At 37.8% G+C, this 18,079-nt stretch overlaps 1 protein-coding gene across 2 annotated transcripts in view; it reads left to right on the top strand.

Annotated features, from left to right (window-relative positions):
- The window catches only part of HPGD (15-hydroxyprostaglandin dehydrogenase), a 29,992-nt gene extending 12,453 nt beyond the window's left edge, over nucleotides 1-17,539 (top strand). The window contains exons 5-7 of one of the 2 annotated variants that reach the window (XM_058550376.1): nucleotides 12,880-12,956; nucleotides 15,737-15,900; nucleotides 16,916-17,539. In XM_058550376.1, the coding sequence (XP_058406359.1) occupies nucleotides 12,880-12,956; nucleotides 15,737-15,900; nucleotides 16,916-17,054 (380 nt within the window). In that variant the 3' untranslated portion in view covers nucleotides 17,055-17,539. The remainder of the gene's footprint in view (nucleotides 1-12,879; nucleotides 12,957-15,736; nucleotides 15,901-16,915) is intronic. The other variant, XM_058550377.1, reaches the window with a different exon arrangement.
- Nucleotides 17,540-18,079: the final 540 nt, after the last annotated feature.

Raw genomic sequence — 18,079 nt, 5'->3', positions numbered from 1 at the left:
TTTATAAACTAGGTTGAACAAGGAGAGGCAATTGTGGAAAAGTAACTAAAATATATGGGGAGACTAAAAGAAGATAAGAGTCAATTGATTTTAACAAGGTCTGCTTGTATGGACTTCTCTTGGCCTGGACTCCTGGTCTCTGGTGGTAAGAATGTTTCTTTCCTCCCAGTATAGGGAGGGCATCTTTTACACTGGAGTTTTAGCTCCAGCTTTCAGGAAGAAAAGGGAAGGTCAGAGTGCCCTACTTGCACCTGCTATTTTTTCAGGTGCTTTTACCTCAAAATAATCCTTATGCCAAAGTGGGATGTTTTAGGGTGGCATATTCTGCCACCCTTCAGTGCTAACCTGCTGTAATAAATAGACCCAAACATGGAATGGCTTAAATATAGTATAAGCCTATTGATCACTAACGTAGCAGCCCAGGGTAAGATTCATGTTGCAGGGAACCTCTTCTATATGCAGTCATTTGGAAAAGCAGGCTGGCAGAAGCTCTTCAACATGGGGCTTCCAAGGTTATGCTGGCACTGGTGGACTCCTTTCTCTCCAACAGAAAGAGAAGGAGAACACTGAGCAGGCACAGCTGCTCTTCTAAAATCCCCAGCCCAGTAATGGCAAAAGTGACTTCTGCTCATGTTCCAGTATAGATCTAATCTCATGGCTCACCTAACTATGAGATTTTGGGAAATGTCGTCTAGCTGTGTGCCTGAGGAAAGAATGGATTTCAGTGGAGGGAAATCATCTTTGCCACAACATGCAATCCAAACTATGTTTTATTTAGGGCAGTGTGATTTACCACATTTCTCAATATTAGCTATAAACGTTTGGCAGGAACTTTTGGAGCAACTTAGCCAGGTGGCTTTACTTTTAAAGTTCTAGAAAAAATAGTCATCGGTGGTTCTTGAATAGTTCAAGTGAAATTATGAAGTTTTAGACGTCTAATCAGTATTGACAGCAAGTCTAAACTATTCATGTCCAAAAATAGTGAGACTCTCTTAAATTATCTGGTTGGTTTCAGACTAGGCATTCCCCACCCCTCACCCTGTCCTCCACCTCCCGGCTCCTGTAGTATTTGAGGAGTCAGGTTTGGAGGTACCTGTGACCACACCAGTATCGGATTCTCAGCGTTTTTCTCATGCCTCTGGGAATCATTGTCAGATGGCCCTTAAACTATTGTAAACCTAGCACCAGTGGAGACAAAAATTCTCTTCCTTAAAAGTTCTCAAAAATAGACTAGCTTCTCCTTTTCTGGGTCACTTAAAGGCAAAATGACATCCCTAAAGTTATTATAGACCTAGTTCTGTAAATTATTCAGGGTCATCTGGTTATTTTTTCTAATATGACATCTACTTATAAATTATAACATTTCAATTATAAGGATACATTAAAAGGTGAGAGCATGGGCAATACTTACAGAGATATTTGGCCCCAGAGAGGGCCAAATTTTAGATTCTGGGAGGCTGAAACCCTAAAGGCAAATTGTCAAGGCTAAATCTACGCTATTTTGAAATAAAATCATGAGAAAAAAATATATAAACAATTGGAGAATTAAAAAGAAATATGTAATATTTTATTAAAAATATAAATGTGAAAAAACCTGGTGTGGTGATCAAGAAATAATTCTATGGATTCTCTTTTAAGGCTAAGAGGGCTAGCAAAGCTTGGAGAACCATGACCACTCCAGGGAGCTCCTTGCCATTATGTCATTGGAGGCACTGATTTCTTTCTCAGGAAGGCTGGAAGGCCTCAGGGTTGGATCAATTTAGGACTCTCTGGGAGAGATTCTGTACCATAAAAGGAGGCTTACTTCCCCCAAAAAGAATAAATAGGGAAATGCAATGTAGTACTGCCTTTTATCCAATAAAAATATTTAAATATATAGTAACAACATTCATTGAGCACTCACTCTTTGCATGATACTATTTTAAACACTGTGTGTGTGCATTATCTCATTTAATACTTATAACATCCCTGTGAAGCAGATTCTATAGTAGCTATTTTGCAGATGAGGAAACCAAGACAGGAAAGTGTTTTGCACAAGCTTACACAGTAAGGAAGCAGTAGAGCTGGAATTCACAGGCAAGCAGCCTGATACAAGGCCCCTTATGTCTTAACCATTAGATTCTCTCTCTCATCTATCTATGAGTTTGTCTGTTAATCTATCTCTCTGTCTGTGTCTATCTTAGCCTAACTGTGAAGTAAAAGAAACTCAATTCCTATAACGTGGTTAAAGCAGTGTAATTTGCTAGTATCTTCAGCCTCCTGGGCACAGCTTTAATCTCAAGACTACAGTACTAAACTAATCTTTTAAGTTTTTGCCCCATTTGACATCCATAGTAAATCCCTGAGAACATTTGGGGAGCTTAGCAAAGTCACAAGTCAAAACACGCCATTGAGAAGAGCGATTTAAGGATTACAATTAGACATCCACTTTGCTTTCTTGGCTGAGAGCTTGCTTTATCACATTACCCACCCCTGGGTGTTAATTCTCTTCCTACCTATCTCAGAGCCAATATTTGGAGCCATGTGTGGATCTTTCTCTAATCATGCAGATAAAACAGTGAATGGATTTAAATTCAATGATAAGATCAGTTTCTGGCACTCAACATTTAATGCATATCATAGCATGCCAGACTGCTTGTCTCTTTGATATTCCTCCCGACTTGCAGGGTAACTCTATTTATAATGGTTAAATAGTTTATCTTTGTCCATTCTGCTTGATTTGGTACCTTCCTTCTTATGAAGGGAGGGCACTGATCCCACACCTGGTGCATTTATACTGTTTCCTAGTTACCACTGGCCAATCTGGACAGCCCTGCTATCTCTCCTCCCTCCGAGAGCTTTGTCACCAAGGTGCCCTCATCTCAGAAAGAGTATTAAAATGTATTGTCTTGTACTTTATCCACTCACTAAGAGCTTCTATTCTTCCCGTAATGAGATTAGTTTGATAGAAATTCAGGATTTTTTAATAGCAAAAGAAGATAAATGTGGATCTCTCAGTCTTCACACTTTCCTTAGAAATGTTACAAATAATTTTATACACTTCAGGTCATAACATGTTGGTGGAGGTCAGATGACCAAAAAAGTCTTTGAGGAGTTACCAGAGTCAAAGTATTTCTTTATTTTCCCCGGATTTATTGAGGTATAATTGACAAAATTGTAGGAAAAGTATTTCTAATGTTTGCTTCTTTGTGTTTTCCAAACTTTTCTTCCTCATAGATTTTTTCCTGTTTTTCGTCCCACTGCTCACTCTATTAAAGGAATAGCTGTGGGTAATATTAAACCCAACCACAGTCTATCCTCGTGATCTCTGGCATAAATTCAGTGGAGTCCTTCACTGTCATAGTAAACCTTTAAGCCGACACACTGGTTTGGGCAGAGAAGTCAATGAGTAATGACCACTGACGCAGACCAAGTATCAGATGCAATTAATAAGTTTGACAAACAGAGGAGTAGTTCAAGTGGAGAGTGATTCCTCAGCAGAGTGAGGGAAGGGTGTGCGCCTGTCCAGAGTCACAGGAGTTGTTCTGATCATTGTTAACCACATGGACTCTGCTACACGAGTTTTTGTTTGTAAACATCATATATAAATCTGCACTGACTTTTGTCACATCCTTAACTATTATAAAAGAAAAAGTTGGAAGAAACAACAGAAAGAGTGAGATCTGGTTTGATGCAGATTATTAAACAGCTGTGCTCCCATAAGACATCCCTTAAGAATCAAGTGTGCTTCTTATATCCTTAGTTGCTTCAAATTGTGGAAAGGACAATGTAGTTATCACAGGAAAAGGCATCTGCCTACCAGTCCACTCTGATCTGCCTACACCATCAACTACTGAGGTCTTGGTGCTCACTAGGGGCTTTCTCTGCGCCTTTAAGCATGTCATTCAGTGGCAGGAGATTTTGTGAGAGATCCTATGACAGTCTTATTTACTCTGCGTTGAGAATGTTAGAGTCTCAAAATAACACTTGAAAAATATAGAATTTTTTTTTAGCATGTCTTCAATACCAGGCCAGTGACGTACTCACTTGAGCTATAAGTTTTATCTAAAATAATATAATTATCTTGCAGTTTGTATTAATGAGGAAGTGCTAAAGTTACCACTTTAAGTAACAAATTCAATCACACATGTTGAGCATTTACAGAAAGGAAACGGGGATATAACAGTAATTAGGCAAAGTTTCTACCCCAAAAGCTATATATCTGTATCTCTTATCAATGTGGCAGAATGAAATCCTTAGCGTAGCATGGGCTATTTAAACAGAGACATGATACTGAGTTGCAAGGCGTGGGTACTCCCATGGCCTGAAGAGCAGTAGTTGGACTGGAATGTCACAACAGACCAGAAATTTCAGGTGACTTAAAGCATTGATCACCTTCCTTCATCTCCAGGCCAAAAGTAAGAAAATCATGTGGTACCACTCTCTGCAAATATTCTTGATATAAGGAAGGGGGCCTAACATATTTAGCACCTGCCAATTTCCAGGCATTGTGATAAACTATTGGCTATATTACATCACATTTAACTTTTACCAGTCCCTACAGTAGAGGTCAATTTAATCATCTCCAATTTATAGTTGACCAACTAATCCCAAACAGGCTACCTTACTTGGAAAATGTGGTGAGAATTAGCACTAGAATTAATAATAAAAGTAATTTTATTTTGCTATATTTTAGCGTATGTCATGGAATTGATGAACTTAACGTTATCTGGCTTTTAATTGGTCAGATGCCAGCTGTTATGAATATGTGAGCCACCTTTCTTGTTTAGGACTGGCAAAGTTCTTCATGGTGTTCATTTTGCTGTCTTATGACTTGAAATTATTAAGACACAGACTAAAAGGAATCAGTAGGAAAGATTAAATATTTATAAATTGGCCTTTTGAGGAATGGATAAAAGATTTAGGGTTTCCTAGCCACGGTGAAAAAAAGACTGTTAGGAAATGATTAGTCTTCTAGAATTTAACATACATAGACATTACCTAGGGACTTTGTTCAGATGCAGACTCTGACTCAGTAGGTCTGGGGTGGGTCCTGAAATTCTGATGTTGGTCCTTGGACCACGCTTCGAGGAGCCAGCCTCTAGTTTGCATATGGATATTCTTTGAGTGGCTAAGGAAGTTCATCTCAGTTTCCTCTGATCACAGCACAGGCGATGACTGAACTTTTAAGAAGGAGGATTTTGGTGGAACGTTAGGAGCAACTTTCTGAGAATTAACAAAGTTAATTTTTAACAGACAAAGTTACCTTTCTGGAAAGTTTTTTTTTTTTTTTTTTGTGAGGAGATCAGCCCTGTGCTAACATCCGCCAATCCTCCTCTTTTTTTGCCGAGGAAGACGGCCCTGGGCTAACATCCGTGCCCATCCTCCTCCACTTTATATGGGACGCCGCCACAGCATGGCTTGCCAAAGCAGTGCGTCAGTGCGTGCCCGGGATCCGAACCAGCGAACCCCGGGCCACCGCAGCGGAGCGCGCGCACCCAACCGCTTGCGCCACCGGGCCGGCCCCCTGGAAAGATTTTTTTTTTTTTTTTTTTTTTTTTTGTGAGGAGATCAGCCCTGAGCTAACATCCGCCAATCCTCCTCTTTTTTTGCTGAGGAAGACGGCCCTGGGCTAACATCTGTGCCCATCTTCCTCCACTTTATATGGGACGCCGCCACAGCATGGCTTACCAAGCAGTGCGTCTGTGCGCGCCCGGGATCCGAACCAGCGAACCCCGGGCTGCCGCAGTGGAGCGCGTGCACTTAACCGCTTGCGCCACCGGGCCGGCCCCTGGAAAGATTTTTTTTATAGAAGACGTAGTAGTTGTATGAAAGCTTATGCCCCTCTTTATGTCATGTCACACTTTAAAACATGATTTGTTAATGGCAAACATGAGACTAAGGGAAAAAAGCCACATCAGATAAGGTGTTCTGGTATGTGGAAACATCACATAATGAGGAAGTCCACCAGTTACTTTGGTCAGCTTTCTGCACGAACGTAGATAAGTAGATTCTCAGTAGTTCTCCCTTTTTTTCTCATATTAGAGAAGTTACAGCTAAAAACAGACAGGTGGGTAAACAGTTTCTGTTTTGATTATGAAGAAAATGTGAAGGTTTCAGATTTCTGCTTTTTGGCACAGCTGCTGAGCTCAAGTTTATCATGCAAAGAACAGTGTCTTTAAATTCTCAATTTATTTTCCCACGTTGAATTTCATAAGCACTTCTGTATAGTCTATTTTACATGGTTTCTATCCATTTAAAAGAAAATGTGTTTGAGAATTCAGTACAATTGCCCTGTCTGAGCAGATTTCAGTTATATGCACAAAATCTTTTTGAGTTTTTACCTTCTATGAGATATAGAGATTAAAGTTATCTGTTGTAAATATAAGTAGAAAGAATATTCAAGATATTGACCTAAAGTGCAGATGGAAATGATATTCTCTTTTTCTAAATGACTTCCTTATTTGTTCTATAATTGCATATGTAATTTTCAGGTATTTAAAATTTTTTTATAATTATCTTGTCAGTGCTTTTGGTGTTATTATCATCAAATAATATTATTGTTGGTGTTATTATCCTGAGTGGCTGTAGAAAATATTTCTCTATGGGTAGAAGTTCTCCCTTTAGTGATAACTTTTTCCTAAATCTACGATCTAAATCTATGTCTGTTTATAACAGACATAAACCTGCTACTAATTAGATGTGTTATATTTTGGAGAGCGCCATTTTGCAATTCTATAAGTAAATTTGCACAATGCCAGGCCCAGAATAAGTATTGAAAAACTTGTTCTTAACTTTTTTAATATAAAGTATCCATTTTTAACACAAGATTTCTCACAACATTAAACAAAATGACATTTCTTGAGAGACTGCTCTCTCCTTGTCACAATCCTTTGTTTTGTTGTTGTTCTTAAATCCTTTAACCTTAAGACAAATAATTTCCCTGTGCATATGGGAATTAATTTGCAAAATTTAAAAAACCCAAATTCATTCTAGCAACTGGACCTGTAGTTATTATACTGGCAAAACTCTCTGTGAAGTCGGATGGGGTGATCTGGCAGTTCAACCAATGAAGTTCTACCCTACCCGTGCACCAGGGGTCCTCCTATTGGTTTTTCACATTTCAATAGAGTATATTTAAAATACTACTTCATTATCCTTTGTACTTAAAAGGTACTAAATACATTGTTCTTAAATGAATGTACTTCTATAAATGCTTTTGAATTAGGATTAGCAACAGTCCACAATTTGCCAAGGTTCAGAAACCAAACCAAGTTAGGACACTGTACCAGATTTGTGGCATTGTAGTGCAAAAGATACATTTTCATAAAAAGGTACCATGTGGATAAACAGGTAAATAAGTCAATAAAATAAGACTTTGAGATGTTTCATCTTAAGGAAAAATAATTAACTTTATATTTATATAAAAATAATAGCAAATAGTAGTACTTATTATATGCCGGGCACTGTTTTAAGTATTTTATGTAGTTAGCTCATTCAAGATTCACAGTAGCTACTATTACTTAACTACTGTAGTTCACAGAAGAAAAACACGTGGTGCACAGCAGTTACCCCTCCAAAGGTTAACATAGCTCACTGTGGTGGAGTCAAGATGAGTTCAGCCAGTCTGGCATACAGAGTCCAAACCACTGCACTATAATCCTTCTAGATGAATTCCACTAAAAGGACATTTTTTAATGGTTAAATATTACAAGAAGTAACATTATGATAAAATAGTGGTCCTACCATTAGTTTTTTTTTTTTTTTTTCTGAGGAAGGTCAGCCCTGAGCTAACATCTGATGCCAGTCCTCCTCTTTTTGCTGAGGAAGATTGGCCCTGGGCTAACATCCATGCCCATCTTCCTCTACTTTATATGGGACACTGCCACAGCATGGCTTGACAAGCAGTGTGTCGGTGCATGCCCAGGATCCGAACCGGAGAACCCTGGGCCACGGCAGCGGATCGCGAGCAGTTAACCGCTTGCGCCACCAGGCCAGCCCCCCCCCATTGGTTTTATACATTTTAATTGACTGTATTTAAAACTTGTTTTCATTTTATTTGGCACTTAATTGGTACCAAACACATATTTCTAAAATGAATTCACTCCTATAAAACCTTTTGAATTAGCACACACCATGTTTTAAGGAAAGAAAACTAATAGGAAATATGTCAGCAAATAACCCAAAGTTCCCTCTCTGGAGCTTGAGACAGAGTAAGAGATCCTGGCTAGAGATCTGGAATTTAAATTTGAGAATCGTGTGTGTGTGTGTATGTGTATGAGAGAGAGACATGGAGAGAATGAATTTCATCCACAGGAGAGGATAAGGTCACTTAGGGAAAGAGTGTGTGCATAGAAAAGCAAAGAGGGCCAGGCACAGCTCTGGAGTTCTCCAGCATGTTTCCGGGTCTGGTCACTGAGGAGGAGCCAGCAAAGGATGTGGGGAGGTTGCTGCTAGTGAGTGTGAGAGAGAAGGTCACCAGCATAGAGGGAAGTGTTTCAAGAACAGCATAATTAACTGTCTTGGTTGCTGCTGAGGAAGGTATCAAGCAAAATGAAGACAAGAGATTTAGCCTTAGCAAGTTGTTTGTCATTGGCAACCTCCATAAGATCTGTTTGACTTGAGTGGTCAGATGAAAGCCTAATTAGAGTGAGTTGAGGAGCACATGGGAGGTGAAGAGAATAGAGACAATGAATATAACAACTCTTTTTGAGTACTTCCTGTTGTCAAGAGAAATGGAGTGGTAGCTGGAGAAAGATATGAGACCAAGAGAGGTGCTATTTTTAGACAAGTGATATCAAGACATGTTCATATCTCAAAGAGAGAGATTCTCATTTGATTCTGCACTTGATAACAGTAACCACTCTACTCTAGGCTTCTTAAAATACTTCCATCTTTAATTTCTGTGACACAATGCTTACCTTGTTTTCTTCCTACCTCCACTGGTTCGTCCTTCTCAGTCTCTTTTGCTCAGTCATCCTCCTCTACCAGAGGGCTGCCATGTATAGTTGTGCAGGTTGTAAATTGCAGGAACTTTTAGGGGCACAGTTTACACAAACTACCATGTGAATGGTGTCCCCAGAGTCATACCATACACACCCTGCACAGTTCCATGTGCTAACCCTGATTACCAGCCTCAGAAACCATTTTTCTTTGAAGCACACAGAAACAACATATGTTGTTGTTGTGGGTCTAAGGTAAATAACAGAATTATGGTTAACCAATACTGAAGCTAAACCACAATAGCAATAATATTATACTTATAAAGGAAAAATGAGTCTTGAGATCCAATAGAAAATGTTGGCTTTCTTAAATATTTCCACCCCAATTAAAATCATTGTCAAAAAGAAAAATAAAAACTTTAAAAAAAAAAGCTTTTCTCCCACCATTTAGCTTCCCTTTTCAAAGCAGCAAACTGAGGTAAAAATAGTACATTTCTACATTAAAAGTCAGTTGGCAAGTTGAGGAAAAAGTACCGCAGATCACTAACCCACCCTATCTGTTCAAAACATCAGAAGCAACAGTTAAAATCTACATGTGCTGGGGGATATAGAAAAACTCTCTACTTAATAACTAAATTAACTACAACTTGCCTAAATAAAATAATTGAAAAATAGAATTCTCTTTATTTGTAATACCTCAGTACTGGAAACAACCCAAATATCTATCAACAGGTGAATGTATATGCAATTGATGGGTATATCCTTACAGTGGAATACTATTCAGAAAAGAAAAAGAAAAAGAAATCAGCTATTGATACACACTGCAACATAGATGAATCTCATGGTAATTATCCTGAGTGAAAGAAGTCAGACCAAAAAAGAGTTTACGCTATGTGATTACATGTATATAAACTTCTAGAGAAGGCAAACTAATCTCTAGTGACACAAAGCAGATCAGTGGTTGCCTGGGGGAGGGGAAAAGCAGAAGAAAGGGATGGTAAGGGGCATGAGGAAACTTTTAGGGTGATGGATACATTCATTATCTTGATGGTGGTCGTGGTTTCATGGGTGTATACATATGTCAAAAAAAACTTACCAAACCGTACACTTGAAATATATGCAGTTTATTGTATGTCAATTATACCTCAAGAAAACTGTAAAAAAAAGAAAAAAGGACGCTTGATTTCTGAATGTCTGAAATTGATTTATGCAGCTTTGATCTAATATTAGAAAGTGAAAGCAATGCAAGGTAAACATTTTGCAGGATAACAGGGAAAATGTCATTAGAATGTTACAACAAGATTCATAAAAGCAAGCGCCACTTTAAAAATGCAGACAAATTCTTTCACATTCTGGTTGCATTTATAGTTCTACCTTGAAAGGAAAGTGTATGCTTTGTGCTTGCTTTTTAAACAGAACTAACATAACAGTATTTGATTTATTTCACTTCTGTGACACTTTGAACTAGCTTGGGTTCAGAAGTTCAGTACTTCCACATATGCAACAAAAATTCATTCCAAATTCATCTTTGACAACATTTGTGAACAGCGTCCTTGCGCTTTTTCTGGCTGTGTCAACTAGCTTATCTCTAATTAAGGTTCACTCTGCATTTCCTGCAGTCCATGAACACCATCCTACAAGCACTGCTTTTGTCTCATAAACATTTAAGGAGTAAAATGATGACTAGCTTCGAAGAGCAAGAAGCAGCAATGCCTGGCTGTACCTATTTATTCCCTTTATCTCAAACTCCTAATACACCTGGTTACCCTGTGGAGGCATCATAAATTCTTGTTGACTGACACCAACGAACTTAATTAACTTATATATTTTACTTAATCTAAAAAAAAACAAAACAAGGAAAGAGCCACATGTTACAGTACTTGGAGATCGTTGGGTGGACCCACTACGTGTGATCTACCATCCTCAGGGATTTAAACTGCTCTTGAGCAAACATTCTTTATAAAGTGAGACCTGGCAGGCACCCAGGGAGTGGTTGAGGTCTGCATTTATTGCTGAACTTTGGCACCACATGCTCAACTGACTGGTGGGTGTTCTAGGACTAGTTAGCTGGATGGAGATGAGCATGTCTCAGCAGACTAATTTACTATTGTTAGCATGACATTTGATATTAATAAAATTATAGTAATCAGGGATCACTGTTTCCTGACTCAGAGAAATCAAAAATTTTTAAAATGTTAAAATGAGTTAATTCAAGAAATTGGTTAAAAACCGAAATATACAAATGGCTCTAGTTAAAGGTTTCACTGTTGATTAGATAGAGAATTGACTATTATGAGAAATAAGCTTGATAGTAATAGTCACTACAGTAAAATAGGCTTTTCTTGTTTTGTTCCTTTTTGGAGGGTTGAGCCAGTAGGTAGGGGAAGATGCTTTACCTGCTGTAGTACTACTTTTTCTCCAGACCTATGAATTTAATCATATTTTTGAACAGTTACTATTGTGTATATATGGAAAATTAAACCAACTCTAAAATTGCTTGAATTTTGTTGTTAAGTACATAATTATGAATGGAAATAAAATAGGACCACGTTTTTATTTTTTATTTTCTTTTCTCAGTTCATAGGGCGAGAAGATCTTGGTATCTACTACAGACCAAAATCAAAAGAAATTAAATTTTAAAGATTTTATTTATTTATTTTTTCCCCCCAAAGCCCCAGTAGATAGTTGTATGTCATGGTTGCACATCCTCCTAGTTGCTGCATGTGGGACACGGCCCCAGCATGGCCGGAGAAGCGGTGCGTCAGTGTGCGCCTGGGATCCGAACCCGGGCCGCCAGCAGCAGAGCGCACGCACTTAACTGCTAAGCCACAGGGCCGGCCCAAATTAAATTTTAATATTCTTAAACACTTAGAGGCATCATTCAGTGCCATTGGTGACAGGGAAATGCATACTAATTTATAGCAAAGACAAATAATAATCTCCAAATCTCATTTAAGCAATTTAAACTCAGCCATTTGGAAGTCTTAAAAAATGTAGAATATATATATATATATATATATATATATATATATATATATATATATATTATTTTTTTTTTTTTTTGCTGAGGAAGATTAGCCCTGAGCTAACATCTGTTGCCAATCTTCCTCTTTTTGCTGAGGAAGATTGGCCCTGGGCTAACATCCGTGCCCATCTTCCTCTACTTTATACGTGGGATGCCTGCCACAGTATGGCTTGATAAGCAGTGCGTAGGTCCATGCCCGGGATCCTAACCTGCGAACCCCAGGCGACTGAAGTGGAGCACATGACTTAACCACTACGCCACCAGGCCGGCTCCTAAAATATATACTTTTTAAAATCTGGACTTAAAAACTGAAAATTAGGTGGTAACTTACTGGATTTAAAGATGATCGTTTTTGGGGCCAGCCCAGTGGCGCAAGCAGTTAAGTGTGTGCGCTCCGCTTCGGCAGCCTGGGGTTCGCAGGTTCGGATCCCAGGCGCGCACCGACGCACCACTTGGTAAGCCATGCTGTGGTGGCGTCCCATATAAAGTAGAGGAAGATGGGCACGGATGTTAGCTCAGGGCCACTCTTCCTCAAGAAAAAAGGGGAGGATTGGCATCGGATGTTAGCTCAGGGCTAGTTCTCCTCACAAAAAAATAAATAAATAAATAAAGATGATCATTTTTGTGTTTTAGATTACATTGACTTCTCTTGACAGAAAGTCAGGAAGACAGAAAAACTTAATATCACTCTTGGCTGCATCCCTAGGCTATAACTTCCCTACCATAAATTCTGGACAGTACGGTAGAGGTCAGGGAAGGAATAAACTATGCTACGACTAGTGAGTTTTACAAAGTTGTCTGGTGATTGTTTTATTGTATTTTCTAGATTGATCTTAAAAGGGAACAGGCACAAATTATTCGTTTATGTTGCAATTACTGGGTTTTGTCTGCTTATTTTTTAATAAAATTGTTTAAATTTTTTATTTGTTTCAGGGCTCATGCCTGTTGCACAACAGCCTGTTTATTGTGCCTCGAAGCATGGCATAATTGGATTCACACGCTCAGCAGCGGTGAGGACATAACAAGCGCGATATCTCTTTTTCTCCTTCTGTACAATATGAGACATGCATTCTATAAAGTACAGGGGAATAAATGCAGAGTTCAATACATCTGGTTAAAAGACACAAAAGTAATATTATACTTCAATCTTTATTATAAAAAATAGTTTTCAGATCACATGAAGGACCAAATCAAGAATTTTTTAAATGAAGTAGATTCTAAACATGATGTGTTATTGAAAAATATCCTAAGGATAAATAATGGGAAGATATTCTTTATTTTTAAAATTGACTCCAGGGGCTGGCCCGGTGGTGCAGTGGTTAAGTGCGCGCGCTCCACTTCAGTGGCCAAGGGTTCACAGGTTCGGATCCCAGCGCTCGCCGATGCATCACTTGTCAAGCCATGCTGTGGCGGCATTCCATATAAAGTAGAGGAAGATGGCACGGATGTTAGCCCAGGGCCAATCTTCTTCAGCAAAAAAGAGGAGGATTGGCATCGGATGTTAGCTCAGGGTTGATTTTCCTCACATACACAAAAAAATAATAAGAATAAAATTGACCCCCAATTTAAACATTATTAACTTCAGGCTTCATTATTAACTTCAGGCTTCCTAAGTAGAGTATGCAGTGTGCTCCAGACATTACCTATTGCTGGAATGTGATAAAAATGAGTGAGAGCATGAAGGTGGGCAGGAGGGGCAGGGCGGCGGGCATTCACTTGGTAGAGTGGTCAAGGACGATGTCTCCACGGAGGCCTAGGGTGAAAGGTGCACAGAGCTTGGAAAAATATTTTAGACCTAATTGACCACATGCGTTGATAGCGTGACGCGAGAATGCTTGCGTTTTCATAATAACTGAAAACAGGGCAGCTTCAATGGAGCTGGATGAGCAAGGGGAAAGTAGGATGAGGGATGACTGGAGATGTAAGCAGGAGCCAGACAGAAAGGGGGTTAGGGGCCCCAGTAATGAGCTTAAATTTTATTCTAAGTGCAGCCATCAATAAGTCTTTTATATACAAGAGTGACAAGATCAGATTTCCATTTTAAGAAGATTATTCTGGCTGCTAGTTGGAGAATGTATTGGAGAGGGCAAGGGTAGAAGAGGGAAGAACAGTTGGGAGACAAAGAGAGGGGCCAGACAGAGGAAGAGGAAAATATCAACAAGAGAAGAAACATAGGGATGGAGAAAACCAATGGGTAAATGGTAAATGTTCACACACTTCTTCAAAAGGAAAAGAAGCAGCTCTCAACAATCTTAATTTAAATTGATTGGAAATTTTTATTTAATTTGCAAAGACATAAAGCTATTAAAAAGCAGATTAAGGGGCTGGCCTGGTGGTGCAAGGGGTTAAGTGCGCACACTCTGCCGCTGCAGCAGCCCGGGGTTTGGCGGTTTGGATCCTGGGTGTGCACCGACACACCGCTTGTTAAGCCGTGCTGTGGCAGCGTCCCATATAAAGTAGAGGAAGGTGGGCACGGATGTTAGCCCAGGGCCAGTCTTCCTCAGCAAAAAAGAGGAAGATTGGCATCAGATGTTAGCTCAGGGCTGGTCTTCCTCACAAAAAAAAAAAAAAGCAGATTAAATCTTAAAGACCAGAAATTTTATATTTACAAGACTGGAAATTTGTACAGTCAGTTCTCATTATTTGCAATAGTTCTATAAAATCACTTGCAAACACTGAATAGCAAATACTGAACCACTGCTTCTAGGGGAAATACAGGGTTAAGTTCCTGTGAACCTCTGGTCACAACATTTTGATCAACCAATCAATACGTAATCTAGTTTTATGTGAATTTCTATTTAAAGATACCTTAATTAAAATGTATTAACATTGAACTCAAGGCCAACAGTGCTTATACCTCATGCCTGTAGGAAGCTTCTCTAAGTGTTTTCTCTATAAAGCACAGCCCAGCCTTCATACACTTAGTAACAGTGGACAGCACTGCAGCACTATGCTTGGGGGGCATTTTAAATTGCAAAATCACCAAGGAAAATGAGAAAAACATGGACTAAATATACTGCAGAAAGGACACTTGTTTATACTATAAGAGCTGAAACAAGAAAGCAGAACGTTGTTTGTTTGACCTCAGCTGCAACATCCGAGTTAGGCAACTTAAATTTCTCAATGCTCTTTGCATGTCCACAGATGACCCCACAAAGCTCCCTGAGTATTGAGTTTTGGGGTTACAAATAAGTTTTAGCAAGTAAGCAAATGGAATCCACAAATCATGAGGATTGACTACATTTTGTTTTACAAATAGTTCAAATAAAATCAGTAGGTTCAAAATTAAGCCAAAGAATGTTAACCTGAAAATACTGAAATCGTCTTCTGGATAGTGCAGATTATTAAGAGTATATGTAGAATCAATCAAAGTCCTAAAACTTTCCACTAACAGTGATTTTTAAGCAAATATTCTCTGTTATACAACCCCAATCTTTGAAAAAACACTTTGTGATATTAATTCTAAGCCTCAGCTTCTTACTTTCAGGTCCTGCAGCATTCAGTAGATAAGAGCAGCTTAGGTAATTAAGTATTTTCAGGAGTTTCCCAATAGTATTGATTTAAAAAAATTAAGTAAGTGAGGCTTTCAGGGATTAATTCAGCACTTTAGATATATATTCTTTTACTTTCTGCTATCAGTCAACCTTAACATTGTCATTGTTATATAACTAGAAAGATATCTGACTAGTATTTTTCACATCAGAGTCTTTTAAATAGCTTTATCAGTTTGTCCTATGCTATACGTTTACAAAACTACTGAAACCTGCAACCTTCTACTTATAATTGGCAGATGGCAGCTAATCTTATGAACAGTGGTGTGAGACTGAATGCCATTTGCCCAGGCTTTGTTAATACGCCCATCCTTGAATCCATTGAAAAAGAGGAAAACATGGGACAATATATAGAATATAAGGATCATATCAAGGATATGATGAAATTCTATGGAATTTTGGAGTAAGTAAAACTATACCTTTCTTCCTTTATATGGTAGAGCAAAGTATTATCTAGACATAAGCAATAAAAAGGGAAAAAATAAGCTTTTAAATTTGAGAAAGTAATGCAAGCTTCAAAGTTTTGGTTTGGTGAACTCTCTGAAAGAAAATATTTTTTCTGGGTTTCTGAATAGAATATGTTTGTACATTATGAATTGTGCTTTGAGATATAAATAATGCATCAATACCTTTAGCCATAATCAGATGTTTTTTAGCCATAATCAGATGTTTATAAGGTGATGCTTAGTTACCTTTAGAAGCAATGATACATTATCTGCCTAAGTTCCAAGCAATATTCACATATTCCCTTTGTGAAATTTCATATGGCCCCCTGACTTCAACCATTTTCATAAGGAATAGTTGATCCACACAGGTGTTTGGTGAACAATGTCTGAGTTAGAGCTGTTAGAGTTTCACTGTACAGAGTCATAGCTATTGTGCTGAAGGAACCAGACCATCTAGAATCAAGTCCTGGATCCACCACTCACCATGAACTTATCTGTCAACCTCTAGGCACCTCAATTTTCTCACATGTAAATGGAGATAATACTAAAACAAACTTAGGGGACTTTTAAAAGTCCACAAATAAGTTGGTACATGTATGGTACTTAAAACAGCAACATATAATAGACGTTTAGTAAATGTTAGCTATAATTATTCATACTTCTACTCTACATACTTCTACTGATAGGGCAAAGATGAGAAAATAATTATTTTCTCAATATATGTAACAAATATAAATTCACAAATCCTTCCTGTCAAAATGACAGAAGGTTAGGCATGGAAATCTACCACTAAATTTATCATATAATGTAGTTAATATCTAACTGAATAAAAAATGGAGGTAGCAATAGCTTCATGATATACATTTCCCTATTACATGTTAAAGGTAGTAGATTCTTCAAAAAGAATTCAAAATGAAGTGATAATTATGCCTCATCTTTAGTTTTAAAACACCAATGTTTCTTTATTTTCAGCCCATCAATGATTGCCAATGGATTAATAACACTCATTGAAGATGATGCTTTAAATGGCGCTATTATGAAGATCACAACTTCTAAGGGAATTCATTTTCAAGACTATGATACAACTCCGTTTCACACAAAAACTCAGTGAACATCTTATATATCCATAACTTTTCAGTTATATAGCCATAACTGAAAATAAGCACAAATAACATATGCAGACCATATCTTCATTTGAATATAGCTTTTTAAATGAAATGTTATCGTTTGAAGCTTTCCTTCATGCGTTTGATGTTAATTTTTTTCTAAATGATTAGTTAACTATATAGAGAGAAAAAAAATTAGGAACTATCAAAAATATGATGTAGACCAGAGCCAGGTTTTGCTCTTTATAGTCTAAGTAATGATTAAAACAAAGGATATTCAAGGAATATTCTGCCTTTAAGAAAATATATTTAAATTTGTGGTTCATAAATATTAATATTTTTCAGAATCATTTTTTAAAGGAGATACTTGAATTATTTAAATCAAACCAGATGTAAAAAACTCATTTTGTTTCTATGTTCCTACTTTAAAGAGGGAGACTACCTACAATGGCAAATGTTTAGTAACAATAACTTTTCCTTATATACCATCTTTCAGTTCTTTAAAGATGTGGTATATTTGGGGGCCAGTAGTTAATGAATCAATTGCAATGTAAATATATCCCAAATAAAAAATCTGATGTATGGAAAAATGACAGAAAGTAACTGGCTGAGGTGTTGATCCATAGTTCAGCCTCCCATCTGGGAAAAACATTTCTTTCCTCTTTGCTTTACTTTAAGAACTGTAATTGACTCCAAAAATCTCAGGAATGAAACTCTTAACAGTTATAGCAAAAAGGGTAGTTAATGCTCCTACAATGTTATGTTTAAGATATACTGACTAAGAAAAAAAATACGAATGTAATTTTTTTCAGATTACTTTTTTGTACTGATTTCAAAAGTGCCTACCTGTCAATAAAACTCGTTTTCCAATCTCCAGAAGTTACTTAGTGTTCTATGTATAGCTGTTGAGGAGAAGAAACCAATTTTGTCACAGCCTCAACTGGAAATGTTTTTGTAGGCTCAAAGCCAAAATAACAAGAAGTAAAACTAGCTGTGATGTTTGCTGTTTTCCCTGTCAGGTATTTTAAGA

Source organism: Diceros bicornis, chromosome 11 (assembly GCF_020826845.1).
Source record: "Diceros bicornis minor isolate mBicDic1 chromosome 11, mDicBic1.mat.cur, whole genome shotgun sequence".
NCBI classification, from domain to species: Eukaryota; Metazoa; Chordata; class Mammalia; order Perissodactyla; family Rhinocerotidae; genus Diceros; species Diceros bicornis.
Note: the sequence above shows the minus strand (reverse complement) of the source record. Positions and strands in the feature narration are given on the sequence as shown.